Below are 12,511 nucleotides of genomic sequence, written 5' to 3' on the forward strand. Positions count from 1 at the left end.
CAGAAGGTGGAGGGTGCAGTGACCTGAGATCGCACCACTGCACTCCATCTTGGGTGACAGAGCGAGACTCCATCTCTAAATAAATAAATGAATAAATAAATAAATAAAAATTTAAAAAAGGAAGTGGGCAGTGGACCACAGGATCTAAGCCAAATCTGAGGGGTTGGATCATTGATTTGGAGGTCTTAGTGGGGGTAAAGAATTGTTGGAGTCAGTACTAAACCTGGGGAGGAGTGTATTCCTGTCTGGACAACAGAATGCTCAAAGTTAAGATAGTGGAAGAGGTTGTGGTTGTTGGTCTAGACTATAGAACACTCCTGTCTAATAGATCAAGCTACTTGTGTAATCATACATTTTCTAGCTGCCTGCACTACAGAAGTAAAAAGTCAATTTTAATACGTTTAATATATTAAATTCAATGTATCTAAAATCTAAAAGTTTACCATGTGGTACAGCCACATTTCAAGTGCTTAGTAGCTACATCTAGCTACTGGCTGCTGTATTGGACATTACAGCTGTAGAAGGGAAACCTGTAGGTGTGGTTGGCTGAGATGGGAGGGGCAAGCTAATTGGAAGAGAGGAGGTCAAGGACCTGGAGTTCAGGGTATTGCGAGGATAATCAGGAAATATGAGTGGTGTCAGAGAAAGTGACAGTGGGCCAGCTAGGACAAGCTGAAGATGATAAAAGGTTGAGAATGTGGAGGATTTTGTTGACTGAGCACAAGCTCTTAGATCTAAGTTTGGGGCATTAAGGGTGGAAGACTGTTTGATTAAAGAGATCAGAGCCATGTGGAGATGAAAAATAAGGGATGACCTGGAAGTCTTGGGCTTCCTGTGTTGCACAAACAAACAGAATGTGGCATTTTTTTGTTTTTTGTTTGCTTTTTTTTTTGGACGAAGTCTCGCTCTGTCGTCCAGGCTAGAGTGCAGTGGCGCGATCTCAGCTCACTGCCAGCTCTGCCTCCTAGATTCACGCCATTCTCCTGCCTCAGCCTCCTGAGTAGCTGGGACTACAGGCGCCCGCCACCACGCCTGGCAAGTTTCAACGTGTTAGCCAGGATGGTCTCGATCTCCTGACCTCATGATCCGCCCACCTTGGCCTCCCAAAGTACTGGGATTACAGGCATGAGCCACCGCACCCAGCCCAGAATGTGGCATTATCTTTAAGCTTGGTTGTTAATATAAAAAAGGAACTTATCTCACTGAATGGTATACCACCAGTTGTATTTAATTATTTTTAATTTATTATTTTTGAGACAGGGTCTTGCTGTGTCACCCAGGCTGGAGTGCAGTGGCATGATCGTGGCCCACTGCAGCCTTGACCTACTGGGCTCAAATTATCCTCCCACCTCAGCCTTCCAAGTAGATGGGACCACAGGCATGCATCACTAAGCCTGGCTAATTTTTAAATTTTTTGTAGAGACATGGGGTCCCTGTGTTGTCTAGGCTGGTCTCAAACTCCTGGCCTCAAATGATCCTCCCTCTTTGGCCTCCTAAAGCACTGGGATTATAGATGTGAGCCACTGCGCCCATCCTAGTGTTTTTTTGTTTTGTTTTTTTTTTTTTTTGAAATGGAGTTTTGCTCTTGATGCCCAGGTTGGAGTGCAATGGTGTGATCTTGGCTCACTGCAACCTCCGCCTCTCGGGTTCAAGCGATTCTCCTGCCTCAGCCTCCCGAGTAGCTGGTATTTCAGGCACCCGCCACTGCACCCGGCTAATTTTTTTTTATTTTCAGTAGAGATGGGGTTTCACCATATTGCCCAGGCTGGTCTCGAACTCCTGACCTGAGGTGATCCGCCTACCTCAGCCTCCCAAAGAGCTGGGATTACAGGCATGAGCCACTATTCCTGGTCACCCATCCTGATTTTATTTTTAAATTTTAGATTCTATTTTTAAATTTTAGATTTTATTTTTTAGACACAGAGTCTCACCCTGTTGCCCAGGCTGGAGTGCAGTGGCTATTCACAGGTGTATCATAGTGCACTGCAACCTTGAATTCCTGGGCTCAAGTGCCCCTCTTCAGCCTCCTGAGTGGCTGAGAGTGCAGGTGTGCATTACCGTTGCCTAGCTTTGTATTTATTTTTAAAGACTGTATTAGTCCATTCTCTCATTGCTCTTAAGAACTACCTGAGACTGGGTAATTTATGAAAAAGAGAGGGTTAATTGACTCACAGTTCTGCAGGCTATACAGGAAACATGGCTGGGGAGCCCTCAGGAAACTTACAGTGGCAGAACGGGAAGCAGGCACATCTTAGGAGGAAGACTGCATAAGAGGAAGTGCTACATACTTTTTTTTTTTTTTTTGAGCCGAGATCACACCACTGCACTCCAGCCTGGGTGACAGAGTGAGACTCTGTCTCAAAAAAAAAAAAAAAAAAAAAAAATTACTCTTCCTGGCTGGGCGAGGTGGCTCACGCCTGTAATCCCAGCATTTTGGGAGGCTGAGGTGAGTGGCTCACCTGAGGTCAAGAGCTGGAGACCATCCTGGTCAACATGGCGAAACCCTGTCTCTACTAAAAATACAAAAATTAGCTGGGTGTGGTTTAATCTCACACGCCTGTAATCCCAGCTACTCAGGAGGCTGAGGCAGGAGAGTCACTTGAGCTTGGGAGGCAGAGGTTGCAGTGAGCCAAGATCGTGCCATTGCACTCCAGCCTGGATGACAGAGTAAGACTCTATCTCAAAAAAAAAAAAAAAAAATTAAGCTGTGTAGAAGGAGGGTTTTTTTTTTTGGGTTTCTGCTATAAATCAGTGTCATCCTAATCTGAAATACTGATTCATTCTCATTCTCTCTAGGTAGCAGAGGCTCAACGGGCAGAGTTTAGCCCTGCCCAGTTCTCTGGTCCTAAGAAGATCAACCTGAACCACTTGTTGAATTTCACTTTTGAACCCCGTGGCCAGACGGGTCACTTTGAAGGCAGTGGACATGGTAGCTGGGGAAAGAGGAACAAGTGGGGACATAAGCCTTTTAACAAGGAGCTCTTTTTACAGGCCAAGTGAGTATTGCAACCCTTCAGAGGAAAGGGAAAGTAGGACTCTCCGGATAGCTGTGGTGCTGCTGTGAAGAGGCTTTTTTAAAGCTATTGTGGGAAAGAACCAGAAAGGGAATTGGTCTCGTTCTTTTTCTGTTCACCACTGCCCCGCCCTTCCTTTCTTTTACCCACTTTCCAGGTGGATGTTTTTGGTACTTAATATAATGCTTAAATAACTGTGTTAGTATCATGATAAGGTAGAAAGCATGTTTGAAATTGGACCTAGATTTGAATCTTGTTTCGGCCTTTGACCTTAAGTAACTTAACAGCTTTGAGATTCAGCCTCTCCTTTATAAGGAAGAGGAAATTTTTTTTTTTTTTTTTTGAGATGTAGTCTCGCTCTGTCACCCAGGCTAGAGTGCAGTGGCGTGATCTCGGCTCACTGCAACCTCTGCCTCCCGGGTTTAAGCGATTTTTTTGCCTCAGCCTCCTGAATAGCTGGGACTACAGGTGTGTACCACCACCCCCGTCTAATTTTTGTATTTTTTTTTGATAGAGACGGGGTTTCACCATATTGGCCATGCTGGTCTCGAACTCCTGACCTTGTGATCCACCTGTCTCGGCTTCCCAAAGTGCTGGGATTACAAGCATGAGCCACCACACCCGGCCAGGAAGAGGAATTGTTTTTTTTTTTTTTTTTGAGACAGAGTCTTGCTCTGTCTGTCTTGCTGTGTCACCCAGGCTGGAGTGCAGTGGCGCGATCTCAGCTCACTGCAAGCTCCGCCTCCTGGAGCTTCACGCCATTCTCCTGCCTCAGCCTCCCGAGTAGCTGGGACTACAGGCGCCTGCCACCTGGCTAATTTTGTTCTTGTATTTTTAGTAGAGACGGTGTTGCACCGTATTAGCCAGGCTGGTCTTGATCTCCTGACTTCATGATCCACCCGCCTCGGCCTCCCAAAGTGCTGGGATTACAGGCATGAGCCACGGCGCCCAACCAGGAAGAGAAAATTTCTTAAGGGACAATTGAATGACAAGTTGAAGTGCTTGGCATACGTTTGCTCAAATATGATCCCCTTTTGTGTCCTTTTGTGTGGCCTTAGTCATAATTTAAGATTTGACCTTGGATCTAGACTGAAGTAACCATTTTGTACTTTATATGAACTGATGAACTGGTTTCAGATAGTGATGACAGTCTTCTGTTTTTTTTTTTTTTTTGGTGACAGAGTCTCCCTCTGTCACCCAGGCTGGAGTGTAGTGGCGTGATCTCGGCTCACTGCAGCCTCCGCCTCTCAGGTTCAAGTGATTCTCCTGCCTTAGCCTCCTAAGTAGCTGGGACTGCAGGCGCGTGTCACCACCCCCAGCTAACTTTTTTTGTATTTTTAGTAGAGACGGGGTTTCACCATGTTAGCCAGGATGGTCTTGATCTCCTGACCGCATGATTCGCCTGCCTTGGCCTCCCAAAGTGCTGGGATTACAGGCGTGAGCCACCGTGCCTGGCCTAATTTTTCTATTTTTAGTAGAGATGGGGTTTCACCCTGTTGGCCAGGCTGGTCTCTAACTCCTGACCTCAAGTGATCCACCCGCCTTGGCCTCCCCATGTGCTGGGATTACAAGTGTGAGCCACTGTGCCTGGCCGAGAACAGTCTTTTCAACTGTCTTGAAGACTAGCCATTTTCTGGGGTTCTAAGGGGTGAGAGAGGAAATCTGGCTTACTGCTGTTTGATGGAGTCACAGTCTAGGTTAATTTTAATTCAAGGGATGCCTTCAGGGAATTTGGCTGGACTTGGAAGCAGAAGAAAACAGTTCATGGATTTAGACTTCTGCCTGCTGAGTCTTTGGGTTCTTTCCAGAGCCGGAGCTCAGAACTGAGGCTGAGGTCCTAGTGCAGTGCCTCATGAACCAGGGCTGCTAATGGCCTGCATTTGATTTCTAAGTGAATAGATGACAATTTCTGCTGAGGGTTTATTGGTAGATCCTGACAGTCTAGCTTTTTCCTGTCTTCTTTCCTATTTCTAGCTGCCAATTTGTGGTGTCTGAAGACCAAGACTACACAGCTCATTTTGCTGATCCTGATACATTAGTTAACTGGGACTTTGTGGAACAAGTGGTGAGTAGCTCAGCCAAGCCCATAAGCTATGAATGGGAGCACTAAATGCACTGTGGTGATGCAGCAGCTGTTGGCTGTGTTCACCGCTTGATACCCTTTTCTGCCTGGCCTTTCTATAGATGTTTCCCAGAGGTCAGTTCCTGGTTCTTCCTGGAGTCCATTTTGTGACTAATTGGCTCTGGCCTGTAGGGATGCTGTATGAAAGGCTCTGATCTGAAGATGTGTAAGCTGGGAAGTAGTAATTCCTTACCCTCCTGACCTGGGTTGGGCTCATTACAGGGCCATCGCTTCATTGGCAGCCATTCGTAGCAATCACTATCAAAGTAGGCCTCAGCCTTGTGGCAGGTAGGCACATGAATGAGCCACACAGTTATACTTTTCTTTTTTGAGACAGAGTCTCACTCTGTTGCCCAGGCCGGAGTGCAGTGGCATGATCTTGGCTCACTGCAACCTCTGCCTCCAGGGTTCAAGCAATTCTCGTGCCTCAGCCTCCTGAGTAGCTGAGATTACAGGCATGTGCCACCACACCTGGCTAATTTTTGTATTTTTAGGAGAGATGGGGTTTCACCTTGTTGGCCAGGCTGTTTTTGAACTCCTGACTGCAAGTGATCCACCCACCTTGGCCTCCCAAAGTGTTGGGGTTACAGGTGTGAGCCACTCCATCTGGTCCAGTTGTACTTTTTTTTGTTTGTTTTTTTTGAGACGGAGTTTCGCTCTTGTTGCCCGGGCTGGAGTACAGTGGTGCGATCTTGGCTCACTGCAACCTCTGCCTGCGAGGTTCAAGCGATTCTCTTGCCTCAGTCTCCTGAGTAACTGGGACTACAGGCATGCACCACCACTCCCAGCTAATTTTTTTTTGTATTTTTTTTTTTTTTTAGTAGAGATGGGGTTTCTCCATGTTGGTCAGGCTGGTCTTGAATTCCTGACCTCAGATGATCCTCCCGACTCGGCCTCCCAAAGTAGTGGGATTACAGGCATGAGCCATTGTACCTGGCCTTTTTTTTTTTTTTTTTTTTTTTTTTGAGACAGTCTTGTTCTATCGCCCCAGCTGGAGTGCAGTGGCGCAGTGTTGGCTCACTGTAACCTCCACCTCTTGGGTTCAAGCAATTCTCATGCCTCAGCCTCCTGAGTAGCTGGGATTACAGGCACGCACCACTATGCCTGGCTAATTTTTGTGTTTTCATTAGAGACGGGATTCCACCGTGTTGTCCAGGCTTGTCTCAAACTCTCAGCTTCAAGTGATCGACCTGTCTCGGCCTCCCAAAGTGTTGGGATTACAGGCGTGAGCCATCACGCCCAGCTTCAGTTGCACTTTCAAAGCCACTGATGTGTTTTCTACTGAAGTTATAAACTCTAGGTATCCACTTGTTGGTCCTAGTAGGGTATCTGTTGAAGAAGAATAATTTCAAAATGATGGGCACTTTTTCTTTATGAGCAGTGGCTTTTGACCTTAAATCTTGAACTCTCGCCGGGCGTGGTGGCTCACACCTGTAATCCCAGCACTTTGGGAGGCCGAGGCGGGTGGATCACAGGGTCAGGAGATCGAGACCATCCTGGCTAACACGGTGAAACCCCGTCTCTACTAAAAATACAAAAATTAGCCTGGCGCGGTGGCGGGTGCCTGTAGTCCCAGCTACTCGGGAGGCTGAGGCAGGAGAATGGCGTGAACCCGGGAGATGGAGCTTGCAGTGAGCCGAGATGGCGCCACTGCACTTCAGCCTGGGCGACAGAGTGAGACTCTGTCTCAAAAAAAAAAAAAAAAGCTTGAACTCTCACTACTGTGAAAATGTATAAAATCATCTGAGAATGACATAGCATAAAAACTTAAGTTTTATTTAAAAAAAAATTAGTCACATAAAGTGAAGTCTTTTTAATGTGTTCTCTGTTGGAAATTACTGGTAGATTACTTCTAGACCCTTTGTAGGCCTTTGCATACGTATTAAGTTTTTTTATAAATGGGAATATAGTGATTTGTCATTTTTTTCTATTTAATGTAGAACCCCCAAAATACCTGTTGTGTATTAGTTTTATTATATTTAACGGTTATTATGGTTTCCTTAATGCTTTGCTTAAAGAGCTATCATACAAAGCCAGGTGCGGTGGCTCACGCCTGTAATCCCAGGACTTTGGGAGGCCGAGGCGGGCGAATCACAAGGTCAGGAGATCGAGACCATCCTGGCTAACATGGTGAAACTCCGTCTCTACTAAAAAAGAAAAAAATTAGCTGGGCGTGGTGGCAGGCATCTGTAGTCCCAGCTACTCCGGAGGCTGAGGCAGGAGAATGGCGTGAACCAGGGAGGCTGAGGCAGGAGAATGGCGTGAACCAGGGAGGCGGAGCGTCTCAAAAAAAAAAAAAGAAAAAACTATCATACATGTACCTAGATTGTTAAACAATTTTAGGAAGATATGTTGAGTATAAGGATGTACAGGGATAGAGATGAGAGAGATGGGGTTGAGAGAGTAGAGAGGCCTAAAACTTTGACAGTCCCTAATCAATTCTTAAAGCAGTGAACCTTCTGGTGGCATTTTGTTTCAGCGCATTTGTAGCCATGAAGTGCCATCTTGCCCCATATGCCTCTATCCACCTACTGCAGCCAAGATAACCCGTTGTGGACACATCTTCTGCTGGGCATGCATCCTGCACTATCTTTCACTGAGTGAGAAGACGTGGAGTAAATGTCCCATCTGTTACAGTTCTGTGCATAAGAAGGATCTCAAGAGGTGAGATTGAGACATTTACTCAGTTAGATCCCAGTCTGTTCACTCCTTGCCCTGCTACATATAAATGTCCATGTTTCAGTGTTGTTGCCACAGAGTCACATCAGTATGTTGTTGGTGATACCATTACGATGCAGCTGATGAAGAGGGAGAAAGGGGTGTTGGTGGCTTTGCCCAAATCCAAATGGATGAATGTAGACCATCCCATTCATCTAGGAGGTGAGTTCTTTAAATTTTGGGGACAAATAGTCCTGGGTACATTCTTTAAGGTGATTGAATATATCTAAGCGTCAGAAAGTTAAGTTTTTGAGCAGGGCACATCTAGCATGTTCAAATTAGTCATAGGATTCCAGTAGGTTAGGGTGGGGTTTGTAGAGAGAGTAAATTAATTATTGGTGTCAAGTTTGTTTAATATATACATCCTAATTTTTCATTTTACAAGGTTTTATTGCATAGTGTCTTTCACTGTGCCCAGTCTTAGGGGTTCTGTAGTCAGCCAGTCTTGATGCCTGTCGTCAAGAAACTCAGTAGTCCGATAGAAGAGACAGACTGGTAGACTGGCCATTAGGATAAAAAGAGTGTGATAAGTGCTCACAATGAATGCCAGAGATGTATTCCCTGTGTTTCATGCAGAAATGAGCATTTAATTAAAATAGCATTTCAGTCTCTGGGGAAAAGATAGATTTCTCAATAAATGGTATTGAAACAATTGATTCTCCCTAAGGAAAAAATAAAATTAGATTCCTATTTCATACCATTCATGAAATTAATTCCAGATAGATTGAAGAAGTAAATGTAAAAAATCCAAAAGTTTTAACCCTTTTATTTAAAAGAAAATATAGGATAATTTCTTTATAAATTCTCAGATGTGCATCTGTCTGAAGGATTATGTGTTCTCATTTGGGTGGTAAATATGTGTGTGTAATATTTTTTTCCTAGTGATTTTGACTGTTTAAATGTTTAACAACTTAAAACGTTAAAAATGTGTATTAATTAAAAAAAAATCCTCAGGTATGGGTGGATTTTTGAACCAGGCTGAAATGATAGATGTTATAAAAGATGGATAAATTTTATTTTTATTTTATTTTACATATATATATATATATATATATATATATATATATACTTTTTTTTTTTTTTTTTTTTTTTTTTTTGAGACAGAGTCTGGCTCTGTCACCCAGGCTGGAGTGCAGTGGCATGATCTTGGCTCACTGCAACCTCCGCCTCCCGGGTTCAAGCGATTCTCGTGCCTCAGCCTCCCGAGTAGCTGGGACTACAGGCGCCTGCCACCATGCCCGACTAATTTTTTTTGTATTTTTTAGTAGAGACGGGGTTTCACCATATTGGCAGGCTAGTCTCGAACTCCAGAGCTCAAGTGATCCGCCCGCCTTACCTCCCAAAGTGCTGGGATTACAGGCGTGAGCCACTGTGCCCAGCCAAGAAAACCACTGTTAGTGTCCACAGAATTTTCATTAATGAACATACCATCATGTCATTAACCCTTTATTTGAGATGGAATCTCACTTTGTCACCCGGGCTGGAGTACAGTGGCAATAATTACTTTTAATTAATTAAACTCATTAAAATAATTAAAATTACTTTTAATTAATTAATTTAAATTTTAATTTAAAATTATATATTTTTAATTTTAAAAAATTAACTGGGCATGGTGGTATAGTTAATTTTTTATTTTGATTTTTAGCAGAGATGAGGTCTTGCTATGTTGATAGGCTGTTCTTGAACTACTCTTTTTTTTTTTTTTTTTTCCTTTTTTTGAGACGGAGTCTTGCTCTGTTGCCCAGGCTGGAGTGCAATGGTGTGATCTCGGCTCACTGCAACCTCCACCTCCTGGGTTCAAATGATTTTCCTTCCTCAGCTTCCAGAGTAGCTGGCATTACAGGCACCTGCCACCACTCCTGGCTAATTTTTGTTTTTGTTTTTTTTTGTGTTTGCATTTTTTGTTTTTGTTTTTGTTTTGAGATGGAGTCTCACTCTGTTGCCAGGCTGGAGTGCAGTGGTGCAATCCCAGCTCACTGCAATCTCCGCCTCCCAGGAAGAGATTCTCCTGCCTCAGCCTCCTGAGTAGCTGAGATTTCAGGCATGCGCCACCACACCCGGCTAATTTTTGTATTTTTAGTAGAGACGGGGTTTCACCATGTTGGCCAGCATGGTCTCAATCTCTTGATTTTGTGATCCGCCCACCTCAGCCTCCTAAAGTGCTGGGATTACAGAAGTGAGCCACCATGCTCCGCCTGGTCTTATGTTTTTTAATTTTAATTTTATTTTTTGAGGCAGAGTTTTGCGCTTGTTGCCCAGGCTGGAGTGCAATGGTGCGATCTTGGCTCACTGAAACCTCTGCTTCCTGGGTTCAAGCGATTTTCTTACTCCAGCCTCCCTAGTAGCTGGGATTACAGGCACCCGTCACCATGCCCAGCTAATTTTTTGTATTTTTAGTAGATACGGGGTGTCTCTGTGTTGGCCAGGCTGGTCTCGAACTCCCAACTTCAGGCGATCCACCTGCCTAAGCCTCCCAAAGTGCTGGGATTACAGGCGTGAGCCACCACACCCAGCTGGCTTGGTCTTAAACTTCTAAACTCAAGCAGTCTTCCTGTCTTGGCCTCCCAAAGTACTGGGATTACAGGTGTGAGCCACTGCGCTGGTCTACCATTTCTTTATTCTTTATTGTTGGTTTTCCTGGTTGGTTTGAGCTTTTCTTTTTCTGTTTTTTTTTGTTTGTTTGTTTGTTTGTTTTTTTGAGACAGAGTTTCACTTTTGTCGCCCAAGCTGGAATGCAGTGGCATGATCTTGGCTTACTGCGACCTCTGCCTCTTGGGTTCAAGCAATTCTCCTGCCTCAGCCTTCCGAGTAGCTGGGATTACAGGCATGCCCCACCATGCCCAACTAATTTTTTTGTATCTTTAGTAGAGACGGGGTTTCACTATGTTGGTCAGGCTGGTCTCGAACTCGTGATCTCAAGTGATCCACTCGCCTCGACCTCCCAAAGTGCTGGGATTACAGGTGTGAGCCACGCTGCCTGGCTGGTTTGAGCTTTTCTGATATTACATACAATGTTGTAATAATAAACGCGTGACTAGGCCGGGCGCGGTGGCTCACGCCTGTAATCCCAGCACTTTGGGAGGCTGAGGCGGGCGGATCACGAGGTCAGAGGATCGAGACCGTCCTGGCTAACACGATGAAACCCTGTCTCTACTAAAAAATACAAAAAATTAGCTGGGCGTGGTGGCGGGTGCCTGTAGTCCCAGCTACTCCAGAGGCTGAGGCAGGAGAATGGCGCGAACCCGGGACGTGGAGCTTGCAGTGAGCCGAGATCGCGCCACTGCACTCCAGTCTGGGCAACAGAGTGAGACTCTATCTCAAAAAAAAAAAAAATTAAATTAAATTTTTAAAAAAAATGCATGACTAAAGTTTTGACTACATCTCTGGGTTTCTTAGGTTTCTTATATCAAAAGCAGAGCTACAGACCTTATTTTAAGACCATTGTTAAATTATTTTCTAGGAACTCATGCTAAATTACCCCATTTTCACCCCAGAGAAAAGGCTGTATTTGAAAATTCCTAGTTAGCTACACTGTCATGAGCTTTGAGTGTTGCATTTCTTTGATCTTGCTGGCATTCTTATAGATGAACAGCACAGCCAGTACTCCAAGTTGCTGCTGGCCTCTAAGGAGCAGGTGCTGCACCGGGTAGTTCTGGAGGAGAAAGTAGCACTAGAGCAGCAGCTGGCAGAGGAGAAGCACACTCCCGAGTCCTGCTTTATTGAGGCAGCTATCCAGGAGCTCAAGGTGAGAGGATGCACTGGAGATGCTAAACCTTTTCACTCTCTCGGTGGTCTCTGGTGAAAACCAGAAATGCTAAACCTTTTCACTCTGTCGGGGGTGAGTTGATGGACGCTGGGGGTTAAGTTAGTTCCATTCCACATTTAAGACAATAAGCAGAGAATGGCTAAAAAAGCCAATTTGTTTTGGGCTTTGTTTGATGACAGTAGAGAAGGTTTAACCTAGGGCTTTTAAAGCTCTTTCTAGAGCTGAAAGGAGCAAGTCAAAATGATTTTATAACTAATTGTGACAGTGGAGTTTTTTAGATTAGCTATGTTCTTAAAGCAAGTTAGAGTTGTTTTCTGGGAAAATACTTAAGATTCTATTCTAGAGGTGTTTTGAGAGACATTGTGGAGAAAGTATTATGGCCTGCCCAGTATGCCTTAGGAGTACCTGAAACGGCAAGAATTACCCAAGAATAGAATTCCCTGGGTCTTTCATCTTCCACAACAGGGATTCTTGAAGCATCACAACCACTGGTTGTTAGGCCCCACCTTGAGATATTGATTGCGTAGGTTAAGCTCAGTAGGCTCAGTAATTTGCATATAACAAGTTCTAGGGTGATTCTGATGGCTGCTCATCCCCAGCCCACACTCCTGGAACCACTGATCTAGCTTAGAGCAATAGAAGCCCATATTTATTGAGTGATCAGCATTTGATAGGACCTGTGCTATACACATTTATCTCACTGAAGCTTCTAGTGTTGTAGAACTATCCCCTTTCATGGATGAGGAAACTGAATCCTGGGTTGGGTCATTTGCTAGTAAGGGATGCAGCTGGTATTTGAATTCCCTTCTCCCTGACTCCCAAGGGCTCCTTGGGTAGAGTCCTGTATATTTAACTTTTGCTTTCTTTCTGTAATACATTGCAGCCGTATTT

General features: G+C 44.6%; 1 protein-coding gene across 7 annotated transcripts in view; it reads left to right on the top strand.

Moving 5' to 3' along the window:
* Nucleotides 1–12,511, top strand: part of RNF10 (ring finger protein 10) — a 43,069-nt gene that overhangs the window by 15,432 nt on the left and 15,126 nt on the right. For all 7 annotated transcript variants that reach the window (XM_024256994.3, XM_054528322.2, XM_054528324.2 and 4 more), the window contains exons 3-7: nt 2,797–2,996; nt 4,989–5,079; nt 7,616–7,800; nt 7,880–8,016; nt 11,439–11,599. In XM_024256994.3, coding sequence (XP_024112762.1) covers nt 2,797–2,996; nt 4,989–5,079; nt 7,616–7,800; nt 7,880–8,016; nt 11,439–11,599 — 774 coding nt within the window. The remainder of the gene's footprint in view (nt 1–2,796; nt 2,997–4,988; nt 5,080–7,615; nt 7,801–7,879; nt 8,017–11,438; nt 11,600–12,511) is intronic.

Source organism: Pongo abelii, chromosome 10 (genome assembly GCF_028885655.2).
Source record: "Pongo abelii isolate AG06213 chromosome 10, NHGRI_mPonAbe1-v2.0_pri, whole genome shotgun sequence".
Taxonomy (NCBI): Eukaryota; Metazoa; Chordata; class Mammalia; order Primates; family Hominidae; genus Pongo; species Pongo abelii.